Source organism: Pollicipes pollicipes, unplaced genomic scaffold (genome assembly GCF_011947565.3).
Source record: "Pollicipes pollicipes isolate AB1234 unplaced genomic scaffold, Ppol_2.1 Scaffold_6686;HRSCAF=7923_pilon_pilon_pilon, whole genome shotgun sequence".
Taxonomy (NCBI): domain Eukaryota; kingdom Metazoa; phylum Arthropoda; class Thecostraca; order Pollicipedomorpha; family Pollicipedidae; genus Pollicipes; species Pollicipes pollicipes.
Window position 1 is genome coordinate 2,262,062 of NW_023596921.1, and position 24,632 is coordinate 2,286,693.

General features: G+C 52.5%; 1 protein-coding gene across 1 annotated transcript in view; it reads left to right on the plus strand.

The window, feature by feature from the left end:
* Positions 1-21,138, plus strand: part of TrpA1 (Transient receptor potential cation channel A1) — a 39,780-nt gene extending 18,642 nt beyond the window's left edge. The window contains exons 5-24 of the mRNA XM_037230703.1: positions 968-1,163; positions 1,589-1,798; positions 2,430-2,555; positions 3,065-3,175; positions 8,592-8,789; positions 9,346-9,521; positions 10,546-10,658; positions 11,131-11,297; positions 11,802-11,974; positions 12,483-12,624; positions 12,931-13,038; positions 13,576-13,875; positions 14,414-14,543; positions 15,198-15,348; positions 15,776-15,902; positions 17,054-17,289; positions 18,312-18,477; positions 19,753-19,945; positions 20,625-20,817; positions 21,024-21,138. Coding sequence (XP_037086598.1) covers positions 968-1,163; positions 1,589-1,798; positions 2,430-2,555; positions 3,065-3,175; positions 8,592-8,789; positions 9,346-9,521; positions 10,546-10,658; positions 11,131-11,297; positions 11,802-11,974; positions 12,483-12,624; positions 12,931-13,038; positions 13,576-13,875; positions 14,414-14,543; positions 15,198-15,348; positions 15,776-15,902; positions 17,054-17,289; positions 18,312-18,477; positions 19,753-19,945; positions 20,625-20,817; positions 21,024-21,138 — 3,331 coding nt within the window. The remainder of the gene's footprint in view (positions 1-967; positions 1,164-1,588; positions 1,799-2,429; positions 2,556-3,064; positions 3,176-8,591; positions 8,790-9,345; positions 9,522-10,545; positions 10,659-11,130; positions 11,298-11,801; positions 11,975-12,482; positions 12,625-12,930; positions 13,039-13,575; positions 13,876-14,413; positions 14,544-15,197; positions 15,349-15,775; positions 15,903-17,053; positions 17,290-18,311; positions 18,478-19,752; positions 19,946-20,624; positions 20,818-21,023) is intronic.
* The last annotated feature ends 3,494 nt before the right edge of the window (positions 21,139-24,632 follow it).

The following is a 24,632-nucleotide window of genomic DNA, read 5'->3' on the forward strand; positions in this document are numbered from 1 at the left end:
AAGGTTTGAGCCTCCTAGATCATGACCTTTGGGTCAAACAAAGTCGAATATGGTCAAAACTCAAAGCTGGTCCCCAAAGTGTCCCCAGACCCCTAGATACCTCTTCTAAGCAAAAGGCCGCACGCTCATTCAGGACCAGTGACCTTGTTCAACCTTTCGAAGGTCATGGTGACTAAATTCATACAAGACTGCTTTGAGTTTTGCAGTTGAATACACGACAAAGATTAAGTTATGCAGTATGTTCCTAAAAACAGAACGTATGCCTGGGTCATTTTAGGTCGGTGACCTATTTCGAACCTTAAGAAGTCCATGGGAAATGTATGATGTGGTCTCCGTCATCAATAAACTTGAATAGAGCACTAGAAGCTACCCCGCACAGGAAGCCCAGGAGTAATAAAACCGATTGGTTTTGACCTTGGTCTGACCTCCACATCTGGCCATAGGTCAATGGAATTTGGCCTCACAGTTGTTTTCCTGCTCAAGAAAGTATCTCAGAGATGTATGGCTTTGTCTAACACTCCGTCGTTCCATCAGACCGAGCGATTCCCCTGAAATTGACTTTGCTGAGTCCATGTCTTTGACCTGCCGTAGGTCAGCGACCTTACAAGGTACATCCAATTTTCTGATACCACACGACCCACTTTTCAATTATATATAGCCATGCCAAATTTGGTGCGGCTACGCCACGCCGTTCGGAAACCATTCTGGAAAAAAACCCGGGGGTCAGTTTGACCCCACCCGAGCGCGTGTTGTAGTCGTTTGGAGAAATGTAATTCATTAACCTTTGCACCCTATCATCACTACATACTACATCGAGGAGTTCTCACCACGGCATCTTAATCCAATGATGACCACCAGCGTCCCCTTCCCGTGCTGCCCGCGGCCATCAGGCATCGTGCCTCGTCTTCCGTAGTCTGCCCCCCCCCCCCCCCCCGGCCGTCTGACGCCGCGGGCGCTCGGCTGGCAGGGGCGCCGACACGACCGTGCTGGACGCCAACCAGCGCTCGCCGTTCCACCTGGCCGTGGCGCTGGACCTGCCGAGCGTGCTGCGTCTGCTGGCCAAGCTCCGCGAGCACGTGGACAGCAGCCAGCTGACGGTGCACGGCCGGGATGCGCTGCACGTGGCCGCGCTGCTCAACCGCGCCCAGTGTGCCCGTGTCCTGGTGAGAGCCGACCGGCGGCCACGCGCCGCCCAGCGCTGGCTGACGGCGCAGGGGCCGGCTGCTGGGTGAGCTGAGCGGGGCTGGTGCAGGTTGTTTAGCTGGCCTCCGTTCTTCTTTGGTAGGGCCTGAGTGGGAGAGTGGCAAGCAAGTGCGCCAGAATGTTGGGTTTTGTCTCATGCGTCTTGCCTGATGCGCAGGCGGCGGTGTGAGTTGCGTGACGCCACATTATGTTTTCATGGTGCATTGCTGGCTTGAGCTGACAGGTGACCACTCAGTGCTCCCAAAAAGGTAGCAGATTTCCCCTTTGTGAAGGGACCTTTTGTGGTATATTGTCAGAACAGCGAAACTTGCCCGGATAGAAGGGCGAAAACAGCAATCTAGCGAATGACCCCCTGGATTTGACTCCGACCTTGGCCCTGCCACAGCTGGATGAGTTCGGCATGGTGCCCAACAAGTACTGCAAGAACGGCTTCACGCCAATTCACGAGGCTGCGCGGCGAGCCAGCTTCGAAACGATGCAAGTGTTCACCAACTGGGGAGAGACGCACGGCTGCGCGGCCGGCCGCATCATGCAGTGTACCGACATCGAGGGCAACATGCCGCTCCACCTGGCTGTCCACTCCGGCGACATCAAGGTCGGAACAGTCACTCGAGTTGGTGCAAGGTCAGATGGGTTACTCAGGTGAGATTCAGGTCAGATTAGAACGCAGGTGGCCTTAAGGTCAGAACCGTCACGTGTGCGAAATCAAGGTTAGACGGGTCACCTGGGCGACATCGAGGTAAGACAGGGCGCTAGGGTGACATCAAGAAAGAGCTGCCCTCGAGTGCAGTCAAGGCCGGACAGATCACCCAGGTGACATCAAGGACAGGTGGATCACTCGATTAGAATCATGATCAGATGGGTCGCCCGGGCAGGAATGAGGTCAGGGAGATCGCTCGGACGACATTCATGTTACGCGATTACTTTGGTGACATTGAGATCCCGTTTTTGGTCTCTTCAGCGCCATCAAGGTCAGCAGGCTACTCGGGCGTCATCAAGGTCGGATAGGTTATTCAGGTGAAATCGAGGGCAGACGCTTTAGTCGGGTGACACCAAGATCATGTCACTTACTACTGCCGACCGACGTTTTATTCACGCCGTTTTTTTTTCAAATGCCAGGACTTTTGAAATCCTTGCGAGTCCTTTGGATAGGCGGCACTCCTTGAGCCTGCTGATGGGAACGGTCTCTACCGGCGGCTGCTGACCGGACGCCCGTCTGGCCGCAGGCGGTGGAGCTATGTCTGCGGTTCGGGGCTCGGATCAGCAGCCAGCAGAACGACCTGTCGACCCCGGTCCACCTGGCCTGCGTGCAGGGCTCGCTCGACATCACGCAGCTAATGCTGGACTCGCAGGTCGGTATGCTGTCAGGACTCTGTTCGAGCTGAGTGATCCGTCGTGTTTGCCTGCTCATTAAATGTCCGGCTGAGTGATCGGGTGAAGAAACACTGGGTGTACAAGGCTCCATTTAAACTCGTTGAAAATAGCTACCTTTTGATTACTTTTCAACGCATGCCACGGCTCAACATTGGCGGCGCCGTATCTGACATTGGCGGTGCAATTCTTGGCGTGGTTTTGACAAAATCGAACCCATGTCGGTATATACTTATACTCGAAAAGATTGCCTGTGGTTTGAATTCCTTCGTCCTTCTAATAAACAGTCAACAGTCGCCAGTTCGGTGTCAGCCCATGATGAGGATGATAACCCGATGATAACTAGGCCTTACTGCAGCTTCCACGGTCTGTACTGAGACTAGACTGGTCTTCCGGCCTGTCCGGACCTATCCAGTTCACGCGTTCTTGAGTGTCATATCCAGTTCACGCGTTTGTGACCTACCCGAGTGCGGTCCGTTCACGCCGACAGCCGGAGGAGAAGTGGACAGTACTGAACCTGCGCGACTCCTCGGACATGACGCCTCTGCACTGCGCAGCCAAGTTCGACCACCCCCATCTGGTGGAATACCTCCACAAACAGGTCAGAATTGATCACCCTGTCGAGTGACCTGCGCAGATCCCATGGCTCTTCGGTGTCGCGCTACTGTCGTGTAGAACCCGTCGAAGGTCACGCCAGCACTGCGTTTCGTTCGACGTCTGGAGAAGACTAGCTTTGCTTGATATTGCATGTCATTTGGTCGTGGTCAAGACCGCGGCGTCGTGTGCCCGCGTCGTAATGGAGGCCCACGGACCGGCTGAGTCTGAACCGTTCCGATGTCTGTCGTATGTAGAGATCCCTTCCTTGTGGCGCCCCTGGCTTCTGGCAGGGGTTTGATCTGTGCCTTTTACACGGGGAAGTAAACTGATGCAAACGCGTGTTTTGCGGGCGAAACGATTGGTCTATGCAGCGGGCTGATGGAGTGCAGACCAGATGTTGGAAGAACTTTGCATGATGGGAGTGAGAAACTTTTGATGGTACTTTTTAGCCGACGTATGGATACTGGACAGTGCATACAGCATATGTTGGTGCTGCTTGTTTTGCTTGCTTTTTGTGAAAATTCATTGCTTAGTCGCAAAAAGATGCTTGCATTTTCGATGGAAAAACTAAGCGTATTTTCCTATCATACATTTTAAGCGTGAGATGACCATGCGTTAAGGGAGTCTTCCACCGTTGGGACGTCTGATCTGATCTGATAATCTGATTACTGACCTGGAGTATCACCATAGGCGGATACGATTATCACAAAATGGAGGAGACAGGCACGAACTAGTGATTTAATTGTTACGCTGTACATCATGAGAAGTCCAAGGTGCGCGGGGAAAAAGATAATCGATTTGGACCAAAAGCGGACAACGATATACTAATTCAAGTTGTCAAAGAAGTCGGGCGACAAAAACTTAAAAGGAGTAAGAACCACAAGGAACAGAAGTTGAATCGGGAAAAATTGAAGGGATAAATTTCGGTAATAACAATCAAATTGAAGAAATATGTGAAAGTCCAAGTCGAATTTAAAAAAGTCGTAAGTGTTCAAAGAAGATGAAGATAAAAGCCAGATAAGAAAATTATGCAGCGGAAAATACTGCTATGGATATTCGTCGATTTGGACGACAACAGCAGTCAAGGGGCTTTAAGACGGTGACAGTGCATGGTTCCCAATGTTGATTTCTGGCTCCCATTTCCCATTTTCGAAACGATATCTTGGATCCCTGGTTCCAGCTGGTTTTTGCATAAGCCCCACCCCCTGGTTTATAGATCCTATTGATTGTTTTGCAAACATAGCGCCCTGGTTCGTGGTTCTCTCTGGTTCTCTCGCAAATGCAAATATGACTTCCTGCTCCATATGGTTTCTTTACAAACGCCAGAACATAGTTCCTGGTTCCCATCGACTTTCCACAAGAATTAGACTCTGATCCCTGATCCTGACCGCGGTAAGGATCAGCCAAGAACGGCGGTTCTTTTACGAACACGGGCTTTAGGTCATGGTTTTCAATGGTGCCTTGGCTTCCGCTGGTGAAGCGTGTTCCAATATTTTACACCTGTCACGTTTGACCCCTTGGTATTTTGGACGGTTTTATTTTTATAGCTCCTGGTCGTTTTACTCTCCAATTTTCCAATTCGGCTTTTATCCATTTTCACTCATCGTCCTTCGACTTTTTCTGATTCGACTTCTGTGTCGGCTAAATTTTATCCTTGTCGACTTTCATCCGCATCAAATTTTGTCGTCGACTTTTTCCATCCACCTTTTCCATAAGAAGTTTTTCCATTCGGTTTTTCCATTCGGCGTTTTTGTCCGAACACGTCGCCACGCATATTACCGGCTGACCGACTACTCCTCACTTACGTCACAAGTCACCTGATCAAATCACGTGACTTCCATTAGACCGCCGCAGTTGCATTGGTCCTACGTCCTTTTCTCAGTCCGCAGCGTCCCACCTGGTGCAAAGCCTTGGAGTGCATTTGCAACGGCCCGGACAACAAAATATTTGTGCCGTCCAATCATTCATGACATAAAACCCCATAGATTCACGTCTTTTGGAGTTCGCGGCGAACCGGATTACAGAGATCACCTTGTAAAATATTTGCCAGACGCACAGAATTGATGGAAATGAGACAGAAATGGCACAACATACTCAATTATAGACAAATCACTTTGCATGTCTGGGACCGACCACGGGTGATGAAAGGTGTGTTCTACCTTACAAATAACATAATTTGCAATGTCCATTGTGGGCAGCACACATAGTACCTGCAAACAAAAGCGTTGTGTCTTTGCGTATGCAGTTGTCACCACGGCAGTTACGAAGATGTAAACAGAAACATGTCGCGCTACGACCACGTCCGGCAAAGATTCTGCATGATGTCACGTAGAAAAGAAGATGATGTGTGCACTGCGAACACATCCTTGGTTCCTGACGACCTGTTGCTGCTTGCCGACACCAGCCGTCGGCGGGGTAGGGCGTCGCGACCTGTGCCGACAGAACATTTCCTGTTATCGGTCGTCGTGTTGACCGTGCACTGTAGAGGCCCGTGGCGAGGTATTGGCACGGCCAGGGTAAACAGTTGCCGCTGAAGCTGGCAAACAGGGAACGATATCACCTGACCCTGCAGCCCGGCCAGGATGGCCATGCGCAGTTCGGTAGGGGTACTACAGGGATCTGGCCGAGGTCCGACCGAGGTCTGATAAAGGCCCAACCAAGGTCTTGCAAAGGTCCGACCGAGGTCTTGCAAAGGTCCGACCGAGGTCTTGCAAAGGTCCGACCGAGGTCTTGCAAAGGTCCGACCGAGGTCTTGCAGAGGTAAGACCGAGATCTTGCAGAAGTACGACCGAGGCCTGCAGAGGTCCGACCGAGGTCTCACAGAGATACGACCGAGGTCTGACTGAGATCCAGTCTTTATTCGGAGAAGGTTCAACTGGGACCTAGCTGAGCTTGTGGTCTGGTATGCCAGTGGCATGGTGCATGCTCCAGCGTTCCAAAATCCTCCAGTAGGGTGGGTGGGACATCAACATGCGTTGGAGCCAATCCACCGCCTCTGACCCTGAGCACAGCCATTGGACGTATTCGGCACATGTCAACCATGAGACACTTCGACGCTGGGCTGACCGGCACTCAGATCGATGGCGATGGGCCGATTTGGGATAAGAGGGAGGGGGGGGGGGGGGAGGCAACGGACGGTGAAGCCCAAGCTGGGAGTGTAATGACATAAACAAATTTATATCGGATATGAATGCCAGCCATTGGCCTTGCCGTGCCGCCGCGTGCGCAGATATGGATGGCTTTGCGCATCCGTGGTAATAAGTGAATGCAAACAGATGTCGAAGCGTACGGGGTAAGGATACAGGTAGAGTGTTGGAAAGAATGAGGTAAAGGTAAGGGGAAAGGTGGATGAGATGGTCAAGCGCGGTGGGGGCCTGAAGGACACCTTAGTGCCGCTGTAATAGAGCTGATGCGTGTATGCGTTGAGGGAGTGCAACATCTGCACTGATAGCATTAAACACCATGTTAAATGCGCTCCCATGCGCTTATGATTTTATTCATGTGAGCACTTCCGTCATGTTACGAACCCTGTTCATATTATGGTCTGCTCACACAGACTTTCCAGCGTGTCAGACACGCGTCGAAAGTAGGTGACGTCATGACGAGTGTGATATTCAATACATACCCGAGGGTGCTTAACTTGGGATCCAAGAAGGGTTGCTTGTGGCAGTTTAGGTCACACCGGGGATTAGAGATCCGCTTAATCAGCCAGAATATTCAGGACAGTATTGTATGAACGCAGCAATGTATAAGCCACCGCTAATCGTCTACAAATGTGATGGGAAGTCGTGTGCGAGGTGCTCAAACGTGCAAGTCCAACTCCTTGACCTCGTTTTATCTAAAAGACTTAACAGCGCGACCGGAAGGAAGGAAGGGGTGGAAAGCTAGCCCTGTGCGCAGTGACGATAGCTGTCGGAAAGCATGCCGCGTTTAGCAAAAATTCGACGTAGACAGATATGCGGTTTATAGCCTGGAGCACATGCACGCACGTCCGACGCGCCGAAAAAAACATCTTTATGAACAGATCTGCATGTTACGGTCCTTTCACCAAACTGCTTGGATTGCTGAGCTAGCCTTTTTGACCCTCTGGAAAAGGCAAATAGTTTTATTCTGGCAATATTTATTTATTTGTTATAGGGAGTTACGGGTACGATGGAGTAACCAAACGACTAATTTAAGGCTGCTCATTAATGCCAATTTTGGTCTGTCCGAATGGGACTGGCGTCGGACGGACGAGATCAGACCGAGTCCTACGGGCATCCCAGCTGAAGCGAGCCACCGCCCACCGATATCCAGCGCGCAGGTCACGAGCGGCGGCCCATCCCCAGCCCGCCGCACCCTTGACCCGGAGGGTCGGTGGTCGGGAGTGTCGACAGCTCTGCTTAACAAACCTGGTCACGCAGCACCCCGCGGAGGCGACGCGGGCTATTGGGTGGGGGGGGGGGGGGGGCGGTCGGCTGCCGGGTCTTGATTGCTCTCCGCGCAACAGTGTGCCCGTCGCGAGCATGATTGCTCTCTGGCCGCCTGCAGATCCGCCAGCCGTCAGAAGCGGCTAGCCCCAGAGGCGTGGGCAGGAGGGCGCAGGGAAGGCCTGCAGGGGACCCACCCGCCCAAACAAACACGTCCGACTCAGCTCAGTGGGCTAGGGAGAAAAAAACGCTCAGAATTGCCTCCTGTTCTTCGCCGGACCGCCGCTCTGCTTCAATTTTTGGTCGTCGCGCTGCTGATTGGTCGCGAGAGGCTGCGCGCCGCCGCCTTTTGCTGACGCTGAACAGGCCGGCGGTGGGCTGCGAGCGGACGCCGGCACACCGCGCTCGCCGGCGGCAGAATGCGTCCTGATTGCCGCCGCAGTGGCTGCGGCATTGACGAGCTTACGCTGACTCCAGATGAAGGAATGGTCGTTGGTTTGCGAACTGCCGTCTTGGCAGACGCGTACTCGTGATTTTTGTAATGCGACTATATTTCGCAAGTGTTCTGATTTGTCGGTAACGGAATTCGGTGAGGATCCTTCCTGTCGGATTTATTATGATGTTTATTTAAGATATATTGTTTTATTGTGCGTATATATATATATATATATATATATATATATATATGCATGATATAATCATGCTAAAATGGTCTAAACCATCATAATGTGTGATTTATGTTTCAACTTGAGAATTGTGGTGAGTCCTGTCGAGGCCGTCTCCGAACAAAACGGAAGTGACGGACACAGATAACACCCAGTAAAGGGTGCTTAAACTATATGAAGTACACACTTAACTATCTACGGTGGAGGGTCGTCGGAACTTCATCGCTCATCTTCAGGGTGTCAGCTGCCAACTTGACTCAATCTTTCTGACGGGACACACAGACACGGCCTCACCTTTCGACGATAGCTGGCGGGGTACTGACATAACCTCACTAACCTCTGGCAGGGCGCCGACCTGAACGTGCTGGACAGTGAGGAGCGCACGCCGCTCATGCTGGCCGTGCTACGCTCGTCGTGGAGCGCTGCCCGCGTGCTGATCCAGCTGGGGGCCGAGGCGCACATCCCGGACCTGGGCGGCCGCAACCTGCTGCATTTCCTCGTCATGAACAGCGGCCGCGTGGACGACCTGCTCAGCGCGAGCCCGGTGAGCCTGCTGCGTGCCGCTCGGAGCTTCTGCCCCCCCCCCCCCCCCGCTGCGGTCACCACCCCACTTCCCTGCGCCGTTACCTGCCCTGCAGCTTGAACAAAGTCCGCTGGGGTGTGCCCGCAGTCTGTGAGTTGTGAGGTGATTTCCGTTGTGAACTCGTGCACGCTGTGGGCCAGCCTAACTCTATGGGGTTCACTTGGCTTTCTCCACGCGTGAGCAGGCTATTTAGTTTTCTACTATCCCTTTCCGGCTATCCTGCTTGCTAAAATAGCAAGTGACTGTGGGCATTTATGATCGATAACGCAATGGTTCCACATGTGCATTTCGTTTGCATTTGTTTGGAACGCGTATGTTGGCCGCCTCACCTGTCTGCCTCAGTTCGTCGAAGATGCCGGTAAATCGATGCATCGCCACTCTCAGTGACGCCTTCCGGCCGGCACGCGCGTCTGACCGCAGCGCATCTGCCCCGCTCGAGCCGTCAGCGGCAGCCTCCCTCGCTGTGCATGTGTCACCAGCCGGGCGTCAGCCGACGTGCGTCCGCCTGCGCCGCCAGAAGGGACAAGAGGTGTTCGCGCGGATGATCAATGAGCAGGACGGCGTGGGCTGCACGCCGCTCCACTACGCCTCGAGGGACGGCCACATCCGCTGCCTGCAGCGCCTCATGGACCTCGGCGCCTGCCCCAACGTTAAGGACGTCAACAACGAGAGTCCCCTCCACTTCGCCGCCCGGTACGGTGACGTGGCGCGCGGCGGGCTAGGACAGGGCGGGGGGGGGGGAATGTTTGGTAAAGCGTTAGCCGATAAAAGGTGTTGGAGCGATGCTGGGAATGACAACAGTCAACCCAGGGCAAGCTCAGTATAAACAATACGGTGCTGAAAAAAACAAGACAGAGCTGAACAGGGAATGTGGAGCAGGCAGTAAGGATGCTGCAGCGTCACAAAATACGGCAGAGCACTAGCAAGCACCTCAGAACGCTGGTTGTCGGCCGGTGCAGCGGAAGGGCATGGTACCAACCACTGCCGAATACCCATTAGTTGATGTATCGCCGGGCAAGACAGAGGTCGAACAGACACTAAGCATCCGTGTGTTTTTTTATGGGAGGGGCAAGGGTAGGAAGTGGAACGGAGCGCGCATACATAGGTGGGTCATAAACACTGTGTGCCATAGGTGGCATATGGGTTTCCGGTGTCATATTGATTGGCATCTGAGCATACGACAATGAGGAATACGCTATCTTAGGCGTGCGCGATCACAGCCGTCCAAGGCTGCAGATAAGATATAAACACAGATAAGATACAAACACAAAGGCTGCAGATAAGATACAATACACACGCCCTGCAGATTTTCGTTCCGAAGGCTCAGTTGATTGGAGCGCAGGCTGTCAGATTCACCGGCCCATGGTGGGTGGGTTCGAGTCGCTTCAGACTTCGTTATTTGCTCCTGGCTGAAGTGGTCCGCGGCCATTTTGGTAGCGGCCGCGCGAAAAGTCAGGTGGTGTCAGAAGGCAGGACAGACCGTACCGAACAATGCGGTTCGTTGGGCTTTTGCCGCAGAATTGTGCCGTTGACTCGCGATCTCACGATCGGATTGAGGAGTCGGAGCCCACGCAACATGCACTGCTCAGCGGGCCGCCGATCCCAGAAATTAATCCAATCAAACGGTTTGGGTTAGATCTTTTAAAAAATACCGCATGACGATCAGCACGTATGGCCACCGGTCGTACTGTGTACGCGTCCGATGGCGTTGTTTCAGCTTCGGTCGTTACAACACGGTCCGGTCGCTGCTCAGTTCCCGCAAGGGTCAGTTCATCATCAACGGCATCGACAGCGCCGGCCGCACGCCGCTGCACATCGCCAGCGAGAACGGTGCGGCGCCGCCACACCGGTCCGCTGAGAGGGTCCCGCCCACTCCGCTCTGGCCTCGGTCCCGTCTGAGTGCGGCTAATGGCTCGGAGCGTCACCGTACAGTCATGACTTGTGCATGCTGTGGTGATATTGCGCTAGGGAGCGTGCGTTCTACGCTGAAGGTATAGTTTGTTTGGTGAAATGCGAGATGTACTAATGTAAAATGCACGATGATGATGCACGAGATGTGCGAATGTACGAATGTAAATGCGAGAATCGCGCAGCAAACTGTAGCCAGAACAGATATCGTTGTGTTATTGAGGGGTTAAGAGGCTGTAAATCAAGACCTCTGGGCAGAATGCTCCCAGCGCTGATGTGCGGTCACTGCCATCTGACCGGTGATGAGTGAGCTGCCTCCGGACCCAGCCCGGTGGCGCGTGTCTGTCCCGACTTGTGACGCCGCCAGCTGACCCGCGGCCGCGCGGCGCCGCAGGTTACGCTCGCGTGGTGCAGCTGCTCATCAGCCGCGGCGCGCTGCTCAACCGCGACTTCGAGGGCCTGACGCCGCTGCACTTGGCAGCGCGCGAGGGCTACACGCACACCATGAGCCTGCTGCTGGCCACGCACACCCAGCTGCTGGACCAGCGAGACAAGACTGGGGTGAGGGGCGCTCATCCGGGGACCCCCGGCTAGTCGGCGGGGTGCGGGTCAGAGTGAGGCGTGCTAGTCCGAGGACCTCTGGCCAGCCAACGGGACGCGGCCGGGGTGGGAGCGTTCTACCAAGGACCACAGTTCAGCCGGCAAGGCGCGCCCCAGGTTGAGGAGCTCCGTCCGAGGACCCCGGTTGGTCGGCAGGGCGCGGCCGTAGCCGCCCTGCAGTCTGACACGCGCTTTGATCGGGATGTGAGAGTCCAGTCGCGGTGTTTGTGAATGCGGGTGAGTGCGTGGTCGGGTACCCCCTGGGATGGGCATGTCACGAACTGCCGCTCCGCATCCTGCCATAGTTAGGCTTGGATTTGTCATTGCCGACAACAGTGGCAGGTATTACCGCGACGTCGAACCGAACCAACCATAAAACACTCCACCGGAGAAGAGCAGATCGAACCAGTGCAGAGCCGGGTTTCAAGTCGTGCGCAGTCCGAGTCACAGATAACTTCCGTCCAGTGTACGGCGCTGCATCTGGCCTGCCTGGCCAACAAGCCGTCCGCCATCAACCTACTGCTCTCGCTGAACTGCGAGCTGACGTCCAACAACGAAGGCTACACGGCAATGGATTACTGCATCAAGCTCAAGCTGGTGGAGGCCGCCCGCGCCATGGTCACCAACGACCCCTCCAGGTGGGCAGGTGGCGCCTCCGTCGCCGCTTTCAGCGCGGGCTGGCCGCTCGAAAGATGTTCGAAAGATGATAGCTGTTGGTGAGATGTTGGGTGATGGGATGGGACGGTTTGATTAATGAAAGGAATGGAATGTGTGTTCACGAGTGTATTTCTGTTCCCCTGTAATATGTGAAATCGAAAGATATGAGGTATGGGAGATGCAACGCGTCGAATCTAAAATATGTCGCGTTCATGGCTACCTGACTACAAGCAGCTATATATGGTTCCGCCCTGTGTTGCATCCCACACAGCACACTAGCCTGCGTTTTCTGCCAACATCTGTAGCCGGACTGTGCAGTCTCGGCCCGCCACCCCCGGACAATATCTGTAGCCAGACTGTGCAGTCTCGGCCCGCCACCCCGGGACCCACGAGCCTCCACCAGTTCAATGTTGTCGAAACTTCCGTTGATGCTGGCACGGTCTAAACCAGGTACAGGCGCCACTGGATCAACATGGCATATTTTCGCAGTGACCGTGTTTTGAACGACGTCAAAGGCAGTTACAAGAGCATAGTGTTAGCCCTGATCGAAGGCATGCCGAAGGTCCTGGAGGACGTCATGGATCGCCACATCATATTCGCCAACTGCAAGAAAGACGCCGAGTCGTTCTTCGTGAGTACGACATCGAAGTTTATCGTATGTATTGCTAACTCGCCGGCTGGCCAGAACAGTGCTAAGGGCAGTGCCCTCGTGCATATGTATGAGCTACGATGTCACCCAAAGCATGACAGTACCTCGCGATGTCTCTGGAATGCGCCGTGGCGTAATGTACAGAATGTAAACATGACAGCGACGCATTAGATTTAACCCCACGTCACGTGCACATGTCTGCGACGATGGCACCAAACAGGTCGTGAAGTCCTTCCCGTGTATCGTTATGGCGGACCCATATGCCGGCACTTTTCCTCTTCACTGCAGATCAAGTACGACCTTACCATGTTCGAGCCGGAGGAGAAGCGCATCCAAGCCATCCGCGAGGCCCGCGGCGACAGCAAGTGGCGGCCCGAACCGCTTCGGGCCGTCAACGTAAGTCGGAGGGAGGGCAGAGCTCGAGCGTGTACGTGAGAGTGGGGGTGAGAGTGGGCAGGCGAATGCGAGCTAGAGAGAGCGTGCAGAAGTTTGAGCTTCTCATGGATGTGAATCTCATCCAGCACGGGCCGATTTGTTGGACCGGATTCGCCAAACATCGACCGGTGGTTACCAGGAGCCCTGCGGTGTCTAGCTTCACGCGCTTGGATGGCACGGCGGCGGACCGCGGCAGCTACAGGGCCTGGTCCCAGGCAATTACACCATCGCAGACCGTCAGTTGGCCTTTAATGGCAGCGGTTCGGTCCTCGCGCTGCTGATACGGCGTCTGGTGGCCTAGGGTAAGACCAAGCATCAACCTCTGAGGGTTTCAAATAGCATGACCAGGTCAGTGCAATTTCCCGAACACCAAACTTCGGTAGATGTATCTGCTTTCATCTGTGGGGAGGGGGGGGGACACGACTCCGTTGGCACATTCCGAATCTCCGGCGCCTCGTGCCGTGATGTCACTCTGATCGTGGTGTCCCCGCCTGACAGCACATGGTACGTCACGGTCGGATCGATCTGCTCATGCACCCGCTGACCCAGCGCTACCTGGTGATGAAGTGGCAGGCCTACGGCCGCTTCTGCCACCTGTTCTCACTCCTGCTATACGCCATCTTCGTGTTCCTTGTCACCCTCAACGCCATGAACCTGATGCACCTGGTGCGCAAGTGCCCCGTGCTGCTGGATGAAAACGGCAGCGTCAGGATCCTCAAGGCCGATGTGGGCAACATCACGCGAAGCGAAGATGAGGACAACGGTGGCGGGCAGGACTTCTGCGGTCGATCCCTGCAGGTGAGACGAGTTTGAGGAAGATGATAGTGGCACGTTATTTTTAGCTGGGCGTATGGATATTTTATGACCCAGCATAACAATCTGAACACACTTACCAATCAGTAAAAGCACAAGATCAAACCCTGTTAGAGGTACGGTTCACACAATGCGCCATCGTGGTGTAGTCGTTACTGTATTATACCGGCATTTCAGATGTCAGGGTTCCATTCCCGGTAGGAGGTTATTTTTATTCCCATATTTCCTGCTATATAGCGAAGAATATCGCTAAGGTGCAAAATGGCCAGAGAGTGTCCCACCGAAGCTGGCGTAGCGAAGTAAGCAGCCGTACACAAACAAAATAGTAATAATACAGCAAATATTAAACAATGCTCTCTTCGGACGCATTCAGAAGCGCAGACATCACGCGTGAGGTGCCCGTGTAATTGGGTCATGTCTGGGGGGCACTTCAAAGGCCATAATCGAGCTGGGATGGTACGCATACGTCGATAAGTGCGTGGCATAGTTTCGCTCAGAGTCATATGTTTGCATGCTATGTTAGCAGGCGTTCGTGTCGGAGGAGACGTCGATCTGGAGCTCCATGATCATGGTGGCCGTCATTGTGTTTGGCATTCTGAACCTGCTGAAGAAAATGCTACAGATGTGGAACCAGAGCTGGAGTTTCATCAAAGGTATTTCGCTAATTCTGGCATTGCCAGCAGGAATTCGAATGCTTCTAGTCATGGAGAGTGTTTTATGAGGTACATGCAGTTGAAAACAGACAAAAAACGCAGCACAAGCTATCAACACTTAGCGATCAACGCGCACCACCTAAAAACTTTCACCTTTCATGTTAATCGTGGCGGTTGGGTTCACGAGAGTGACGCCCACCTCACAAAACTTTCACCTTTCATGTTAATCGTGACGGTGGGGTTCACGAGAGTGACGCCCACCTCACAAAACTTTCACCTTTCATGTTAACCGTGGCGGTGGGGTTCACGAGAGTGACGCCCACCTCACAAAAATTTCACCTTTCTTGTTAACCGTCGCGTTACGAGAGTGACGCCCACCTCACAAAACTTTCACCTTTCATGTTAACCGTGGCGGTGTGGTTCACGAGAGTGACGCCCACCTCACAAAACTTTCACCTTTCATGTTAATCGTGGCGGTGGGGTTCACGAGAGTGACGCCCACCTCACAAAACTTTCACGTTTCTTGTTAACCGTCGCGTTGGGGTTCCCGAGAGTGACGCCCACCTCACAAAACTTTCACCTTTCTTGTTAACCGTCGCAGTGGGGTTCACGAGAGTGACGTCCACCTCACATAACTCTGATTCGTGCCACCAGAGTTTGACAACTACCTGGAGCTGGCCATGTACGTGTCGGCCCTTCTGAGCGTGACGCCCGTGTTCTACCCCGAGGTCAGCCACTGCCACATCATTGCGGCCGCCATCGCCGTCTTCCTGGCCTGGTACAACATGCTGCTCTACCTGAGAAGGTGCGCGGCAGTTGGGCTGCTACTGATCAGCGGCTTAGTCACGCATCGCACGCGCATGTTCGATGTGCGCCTGTGTGTTCGGGCACACATGGGCGGCGCGCTCGAGCACTTGGGCGCAGACAGACAGGCGAGGCAAACATCCCGAGCAGAACCTTCGTGAGTGAACTCTGCGTTCGAAATGTCAATGCGCTGAATCGTGCAGCGCACGCTTTGAACTCTTTGTGTCTTGAATCCCGTGGAGAGGGCTGCGAGATACCGGCTCTTTCCTCTGTTGAGTGCGAGACAATGCTCGCCGTGCGACGGCTGTAGGCGTCCCACGGACTGTGAGCGTGCAGTGCCGGGTGTCACTTCGCGTTAGGGTGACACTGTTCGTGCGGTGTCCGCACTTGACACAAGCGAGTCACACGTGAATCCGGTCTCCACTCAGCTTCGAGTCGGTCGGAATATACGTGGTGATGTTCGTGGAGATCCAGAAGACCCTGCTGCGGGTGCTCGTCATCTTCTCGGTGCTCATCATCGCCTTCGGCCTAGCTTTCTTCATTCTGATGTCGAGCGTGAGTACACGCCTCGGCCCTGGACAGATGGTGCCGGTAGCCAGCGCGGAGCGCTGCGTTACTCTCGTCCAAATCGCTTGGATGTCCTATGGGAGCAGAGCTGGACCACTTTAGCACAAGCATTTGAAGCTGAAGCATGCACGAAGAGTGCCCTTAAACCACGCCTCCGAAGTGTTCTACCTACGAGGGGTGTTCTTAAGTGGTGAGTACTTTCGTCACTTTCAGCTATAACTCAAATAACTGAAGACCACAGTATGTAGATACGGTTAGTTTTAGGAGATCAAAGCTCTTGTGCTGAGTTAAATACCCTCAATGTATCAGGAGGTGCTAGCCAAACGACGTGATAGTGCAAAACAGTGATTATTTTGGCAGTGCGTAGTATTTCAAGCTGTGCTTACCTTTGCTCAGAGGGATGAGCACAGCTCGGAATATTGAGCATCGGCAATCTAATCGTTGTTTAGCACTATAACGTCGTTGAACCCTTACCTCTTGATCTATTGAACGTCTTTAAATAGGCTCAAGAACTTTGAACTCATAATGCCTAAAACCCAGGAACTGAAGGCTTTTCGTTCTTATGCCAGATACGGTTGGCTTATCTCATATAAGAAAGAACATTTTTGTATTTGATACTGCGGTTTCTGTTGTACAGTTCTCGTTAGGCTTTTATGTTGATATAGACTATTACTGATACTGATGCATTTCTGTTGAAAAGAAACCTTGATCTGTGTATAAGCACAACGTTTACACATTGAGGATCATGAAATCCATGTTTATGAAATGGCCGAGCTGTTCACTGGCTTTTTCTAATCCACAAGTTGTGCAGTGTATTTGCGGGGAACATGCACGTAGATAGGACAGTAGTAATAACCTCATTCATTGCAGAGAAACCAGAAAAATGGAGATATAGACGCGTTGGTAGTTCAGCAACATGGCTTTATCTTCTGCTATTCTGCCTTTTTATTTCTGGTATCGGCATCGACAAAAGCATGCTGTCGATATATCAACGCATCTATAGCTCCATTCTCTTGATTTTCCCCCAAGGAATATGGCTATCACTACCGTGTTTTCTGTAAATCCCCCTCAATTACTTTGCAATCGCTCCGAAGAGCTCCAATCGCACCCTAACGGCGTGTCGCGTATTTCGTTGCCAGGGCAACCATCCGGAGTTCAGCAGCGTATCCATCTCGCTGGCGCGCACGTTCAACATGATGCTGGGTGAGATCGACTTCCTGACGGTGTACGTGTACCCCTGGCTGGCGCCTCCACAAAACACCAGCGGCGTCGGCCTGGTGGCACCAAGCGGCGGTGGCGGCCGCCGGGCCGGGGGCCACCTCATCCAGCAGCGAGCCGCGGTTGGTAACATCACAGCACCACTGGTCCCCATCAGGTGCGTATGCTCAAGGGCACGGCCGTACCGTTCGCCGCTGCCGGGCGGATACGCTCAGGGAAATATTGCACATTTTTTTCTATTTTCCTTTGTTTTACTCGAGAGTGCGACGCTTGTCGTCATGCCTCTTTTTATTTGTCATACAGCGTCCAGGGCATCATGGTGCAAACGGGATTCGAACCCGGGCTCCCATCTGAGTGTCCGAGGGTAGATAAGTGCGGCAGTTCAGGTGTCTGAATTTTAGTCCATGATTCTCAGAAACTGGCACGGAGCTGATGAGAATTTCCGTGCAAGTGTGTGCGCATGTGAACAGAGGGTGAGCTTATAAAGTACGGGGAAGTTCGGCTATCACCTCCTGATGTTTGGACTACCCCAATGTAACTGAAGAGTTGATAAGTAAACGTCCATGTAAGAGCACGTTCTTCTAGATGACCAACTTGCTGTCTAGTTTTCAGCGTGGCCAGGATTTCAGAAAGACACGCATAGACCGGTGCTAGGGAATCATTTTTCATCATTAATATTTGTAACTTGTCATACAGCCGTTGTTGCCTGACACGTTTACTGGTTAGCAATTTGCCGCCCACACCTGTCCCGAGCCCGGAAGTGCTTTCCTCGGAACAAACGGGAAGCCACACTATTACGGGAAGAATTGTTTTGCATGCGTTATGCAGGTGGTGATAACGGACATGTGTTATGCGGGTGGTGATCACGATCATGTGTTATGCGGGTGGTAATCACGATCATGTGTTATGTGGGTGGTGATCACGATCATGTGTCATGCGGGTGGTGATCACGATCATGTGTTATGCGAGTGGTGATCTCGATCATGTGTTATGCAGGTGGTGATCACAATCATGTGTCACGTAGGGGGTGATCACGATCATGTTTTTCACCATACACACATCACACATAGCTTGGTATGTTTCATGTAACATGTATGTGGATCCAGTGGCGCAGTACCATGGATGAAATGCATAGCTGCTGCTTTTCGGCATGAGCAAACTCCCGACTCCTGCCGGCAGCGGTCTGGGCAAGCGGTTCCTGCCGTTCGCCAACATGTCGTTACTGCTGGTGATCGTGTTCATGGTGATGATGCCGATCCTGCTGATGAACCTGCTGGTCGGCCTTGCGGTTGGTGACATTGAGGCCGTCAGGAAGAACGCCGCGCTGAAGCGGCTGGCCATGCAGGCAAGCACACCTGGCGGACGGCAGTCGAAACACGGTCATCTGCAGCAAGATCGGGCCTGCATTCTCGTCTCGAATTATTGTTTAACACGCGCTCGGGTGGGGGGTTGAATTGACCCCCCCCCCCCTCCCCAAGGTTTTTCCAGAGTGGTTTCCGAATGGCGCGGCGTAGCCGCGCCAAATTTCGCAGAGCTGTAGACCATTGAATAGCAGATCGTTCGGCGTAAAACATTTAGATGTGTCTTGTAAGATCGCTGACCTATGGCAGGTTGATGTCAGGCCATGGTTTCAGCGAAGGCAGTTTTTAGGGAATCGTTCAATCTGATAGAACAACGGAGTGTTTGACAAAGCCATACATCTCTAAGATGCTTTCTTAGGCACCACAAATATTGAATGAGCAAATTACGCTGACCTAAGGTCAGGTATGAAGGTCAGACCAAAGTCAAAACCAACTTGATTTATTGCTCTAGGGCTTGCTCTATGAGATAGTTTCTGGTGCTCATTTCTAATTTATTGACAGCATGAACCGCATTATACATCTTCCAGTGACCTCTTAGAGGTCAGAATAGGTCATTGACATAGGCTAACACGGGTCGACATTTGTTTTAGGAACATACTGCCTAGCGTTATCTTTGTCGCTTATTCAAATGTAAAATTCAGAACAGTTCTTTATGATTTTGGTCACCATGACCCTCAAAAGGTCAAACAAAGTCACTGACCTCAAATGGGCTTTTGAACTTTGTTTAGAAACAGTTGCCCAGGTTCTGGGGGTATTTTGAAGACCAACCTGGAATTTGACCTCGCTTGACCTTATTTGACCTGTAAGTCATGACCTAGGAAGCTCAAACTTTGACTTAAGTGAGTTCACGTACAGGTTAAGACACTGTAAATTTGGTGCCTCTAGCTTACTTAGTTCCCAAGATCTCAGCAGGTCAAATTGACCCCCCCCCCCCCCCCCACCGGAGTGCAGGGTATCTAGCCGGCCACCCGGGAGCGTATAAAGCCAAAATTGGTCTCGAGTTCTCGTTAAAGTCAGGTCGCCCATGGTATAAAGACCAAACAAGTAACAATGTAAAGCAATGAGAACAATTTGGTATCAATTGTTATGTTTTCATTGTGATTTCTCTACTTACGCTGTTTTTTTTAGAAATGCTGCAACATCCGGTCGGCTACGGCACTGGTTTTTCCTGAATCTTTCTTGGGTCTACCCGCTGATAGGGGCTGAGGGCTTCGATCTTCGTCACTGTTTCCCTGCTAATCTTGACTGCGGTCCGCCAGGTTGACCTGCACACGGGTCTGGAGCGTAAGCTGCCGCAGGCGTTCCTGGAGCGCGTGAAGAAGACAGAGGTGATAGAGTACCCGAACACGCGAACTTGCTCCAAGGGCTCGTCGGCCGCCCCGCTGACTAGGCTGCTCCGGTTCTTGCTCTACCTGATCACGCCCAGCCATGGCACCCACATGAAGACCATCGGTAAGTCGTGATACCACCGGTCATGGGATCCGCATGAAGACAATCGTTAAGTCGTGATACCATCAGTCATGGGATCCACATGAAGACCATCGGTAAGTCGTGACACCACCAGTCATGGGACCCACATGGTGGCCATCGGTAAGTCGTGGCACCATCAGTCATGGGATCCACATGAAAAGCATTGGTAAGTCGTGACACCACTAGTCATGGATCCACATGAAGACCATCGGTAAGTCGTGACACCACCAGTCATGGGATCCACATGGTGGCCATCGGTAAGTCGTGGCACCCTCAGCCCGTCCGGCTTACTTTGTGGTGTTACTGTTGGTTGGTACTGTTGTTGGTACTGTTCGTTACTCATGAAGCTTGAGAGCTAGCTTTTACACGGCCAGATGGATCATCGTTGTATGCGACATCGGGCGAGTGGCAGGGACGTTGTCATGGGCGCCGCCAGGCCGATTCCCCCGCTGGGATTGCTGCTCATGCTGCTGAAGTCTCCCATCCCACATGCAGCCCACCGCTCAATACCATCAATATGTTTGTGTGTTTTGTCTGTGCGCGTGCCCATAGCGAATGGCAATGTGCACAGCAGCACTACTTAAGGCGTCCTTTACATTATATTTGTTTCACTCGAACCACCTGTTTGCACACCTGCCTCAGCCTACCTATATCCTTTCAGACTACCTGGAGGAGGCGGCCATCGCCGAGCAGAACCAGCAGTATCAGCAGCTGGACAAGCTGAAGCGTCGACTCAAGGAGACCTCCTGCACCGTCGAAACCATCCACAAGCTGATGCGACTGGTCGTCACCAAGATGGAGATCCACATGGAGGCGGAGGATGAGGACGAGGGTGGCGACTCAGAGCGAGCGCGGTCGGCGCTGCCAGCGTCGGCGGCGGCCGGGCGCGCGCGCCCCTCCACCATGCTCAGCGCGCCGTCGCAGCCCTCCAGCCGGTTGACAAGCCCCTCTGTGCGCCGCCTTGGTTCGCACCGCTGGCCCCTGTCGTCCGACCGGGACGGCTAGACGGCGCCGGCGCGGCAGCGGCTGGCGCTGACGGCGCGGTCAGGCCGGCCAGCAGGCGAGCGTCGACGCAGGCGGGGAGATACGTCTCTCTTCGACAGGAGAATGTGCTGGAGCTGGCCGTGAACATGCTGAAGTCACGGCTGCACGGCAATAATCAGACAGGGGGCTGATAGAGCGAAGCAAGTAAGCAACGAAAACGGCCGTGATGTCCTCGGTTTTGCGCGCTCTGAATATTGTCATTTGCCCAGGCGTCGTTTGGCGAAGCTAGACTTATAAATACGGCCACAGGTGGCACTACTCTTCTGTTTCACTCGCCCGTTTTGGGTCCGTCTAGATGCATCAATGAATATTACACGCAACTCAAAGTATTGCATCTGTTTCGCCGTATCATCGCGGACGGTGCGGAGGTCTGAGTGCGTCCAAAAGGCATGCAAAATTCCTAACGTGATAGGAAATGGCCATTCATGTATGCTGTAGGCCGCTGGCTGGATTTTCACGATAAAGTAGATGGCACCGATGTTGTAACCAAAGCGTTAGGAGGGGTGGTATTCTGGAGCAGAGCATATCCTGGAATGGGTTTGTCGGAGTAGTGAATGGTTAGTGCATGTGCATGCTGTGTGCGCGTTTACATGTGCAAACAGCGGTGTTCTGAGTTCAGGCTACCTCGCTTCCATTGTGTTCCACTGTGTATCTGCCTTGGATGTCCCTGCCTGGTGAACACCATACCACATGTTTACACGCTTGCCGTAGCTCGTGAGTATGATGACGTCATGCTTTGGCCGAACAGCTGGAAAGACAGGAGCCAACGTTTGTAGAAGCACCATCACCACTGACCGCAGATGACCCGTATGACCGTAATTGGCCCGGAGGACGCTGTTGGTGACATGTGTTTGGTGATGTGCACTTAAGGAGAGGGTTTTAGGAGGCGGAATGGAATGTGTGCAGATGCTTATTCCATGCGCGTTGGCCATGCTGGACATTGGACCAGGATCTGTACCCGGAGTGATACGCGTAGAATGGTGCGGGGAACCTAAAGTGATTGTACCAAATGTGCACGATAAGGCAAGATCTGCCCCGGCCGATCTGGGCAGTACGCTTTGTACTCAATCCGGTCTCAACTCTAGAACGATCTCTGTTTTGTGCATGATAGGACCGAACGGTTAAAAAGCGCCGTAACTATATTTTTAACTATATTTTTGTGGGGGATTTTGCTTTCAGTTCTGCGGAATTGTGTTCAGCGTTGGCTGTTAGATATTACCTTAAGCACCGCAATAACTACACCGAATATTGCAACAAGCGTTTTTATTTTGGCAGTGGGACCCATGAAGTTCCAAGACTAACCGGCTGATTTTATACAAAGGCCCAAATGTGCTTTGACTAGACATGTTTTGAACATGTCGTGCCAACTGTCGGAGTCGACTACCCACCCAATCTCGGCTGGCTTAGAATAAGTTAAGCCGGCTCCACGAACTTATGATGAAATCATAACGCCCAATTTAAAAACCCACTTCATTTAAGATGACTCCAGAGGTGGGCAAAGCTATGCCTAAACTTTACTTCCAGTAAAGTCAATCCGTTAACTGAATAGGTTAATTTAGTTAAAAGTTGACGTGCGCCCGGGCGATGGTGAATGCGACGGGCTCGGACGAGTGGAGGTCAGTTTGGACCCCTGGGATTTAAAAACTAGGAAGATTTTAGGGGCACTATTCCTAGGCTACGCAGGCCTTATGCGAATCGCGCCCTCCTCTGGATGACTCGGAGTGTTGACCTTATATTGTTATTTTCCTCTCTGTTTTCTTTTGTATTCCCCCACAACCGTTTGTGATTTGCCCTTGCATGACAAAACAAAAGCAAAAGGATGCGGTGTGGTCGCTTCTGTATGACTTGGGGATCTTCCGTTTTGATCGGAGATGCAAAATCAACTCTAAATTAGCAAACCGTTTTGCTGGCGGGGCCGTTTGCTTGAATCGCTTAATGGATGGCTTAAAGTTTAAAGCTTAACGACCAGGCCGTCTAAATCATGGGGTCTACTCTACGCCATACGTCTAATCTACGCCCTGGTCTGTTCGGGTAGCTTGAGCTGGAATTTTGTTGATGTTCAGGAAAGATTCCCGGGCGCACGTCCACACCGGTCACTTGCAGTAAAGTTTGCATCATATCGGGCACTCCCAACAGCGCTCAAGTCCACGGCTTGGCCATTTCTCTGAATTCTGGACGTCAAAATTAGTTTACATGTTATGGACAGAAATTTTTCATCTATTTCATTTTCCGACGTCATTTTGTGACGTTCATTTGCCACGCATAACATGACGGCACAAACTATAGCTAGTCACTAAGGCTCATTGTCAGCACTCCTAGAATGGACCCCGTGACATGCTATATTGGAATCCGTATCGGGACACCTGACAAGCCGATGCCTCCATCTGGGAGTCCAGCCAGGGAGTCCAGGGAGTCCAGCTGTCTCCACTATAGTCTCACTGTCTCCGAGTCATAGCGCCTATGACTCTGACTTAGCATACATGCGGTGCAGAAGGGACGCATCGAGCCTCTGATTCAGGCCTGGGCTTGAAATGCTGTTCTAATGCGCAAGAAGACATGTTTCAATCCAGCTGCCGATTCAGGAAGTCGTGACCAGTGACTGACAATCAGACCACACTCATGACGCCGTCTCTTGACTCCATGCTCTGACTTATGTTTGTCTTATTTCGTCTGTTTGCGTCATTAGCGCTACCTCGATAGACTTTGTAAATGTGCTTTCCTTGTATGATGGCTCGTGTTAAGCCAGCGTGGTGTTATGTGGATGTTGTCAACGATGGATCGGGCCATCTTGAGAAATAACTGTAATGTTCACACTCCAGCCGCTCTCGTATTGGCACTTTTACCTTCGTTGCCTTTCGTTCACTCTTGTTCGGTCTCGTGTTATCTGCGTTGACGCTGCTGCGGTAGTTTTTTCACAACTTGCGACACGGGTGGAGTTTAGGCTCCGATGGAGTGTAGTCGGCGGCAGTTTTCGCTGAGACATACGTCATAAGCCCATCACGGTCCTCTATGTCACACGCGGACCGCACAACGCCAGACTGTGTGGGTCCCGCAGACGGACCACCCTGCCGTGGGGACAACGTATTAATCTTCTGTAGAAAACTGGAACGGCCAATGCAAGTCCATTCAAACGGCTAAGGTCCGTCAACAGCTTTGTGATGTGGTGGCTGGACAGTCAGCTGTAAAGTGTCTGACGAAGCTGAAGCTTGGCGCGGCTCACAGCTTATCTCGCGATCAGACTTGGAAGAAACGGCTTCAATGGAACGCCATTTGAGTGAGAGCCTGCAATGTAACAGCTTCAGTTTCTGTCGATCCTATCCCTTCAGTCCCTGTCATTGTCTTACACTGTCGATCAGCCAATCGTTGTTCATCGTGCTTCGTGTTTGCTGCTGCACAGTGGATGCAAAAAAATACAATACTGTGTGTCCCACCGACTTTGGATGCCGAATGCCCCGCATCAGGCTGTGACCGGTGGGCACCGATTCGGCGCTCTGAGTTCTAGTCATGCGAGTAGTGGGCAGAAATATCAGCGCTGTTCGCACCTCCTCATTTAGGAGGTGCGAACAAAATGGCAACTCAAAGTTCTGGTCTATGTAAACATACGAGTGGATCTCGCATCGTAACA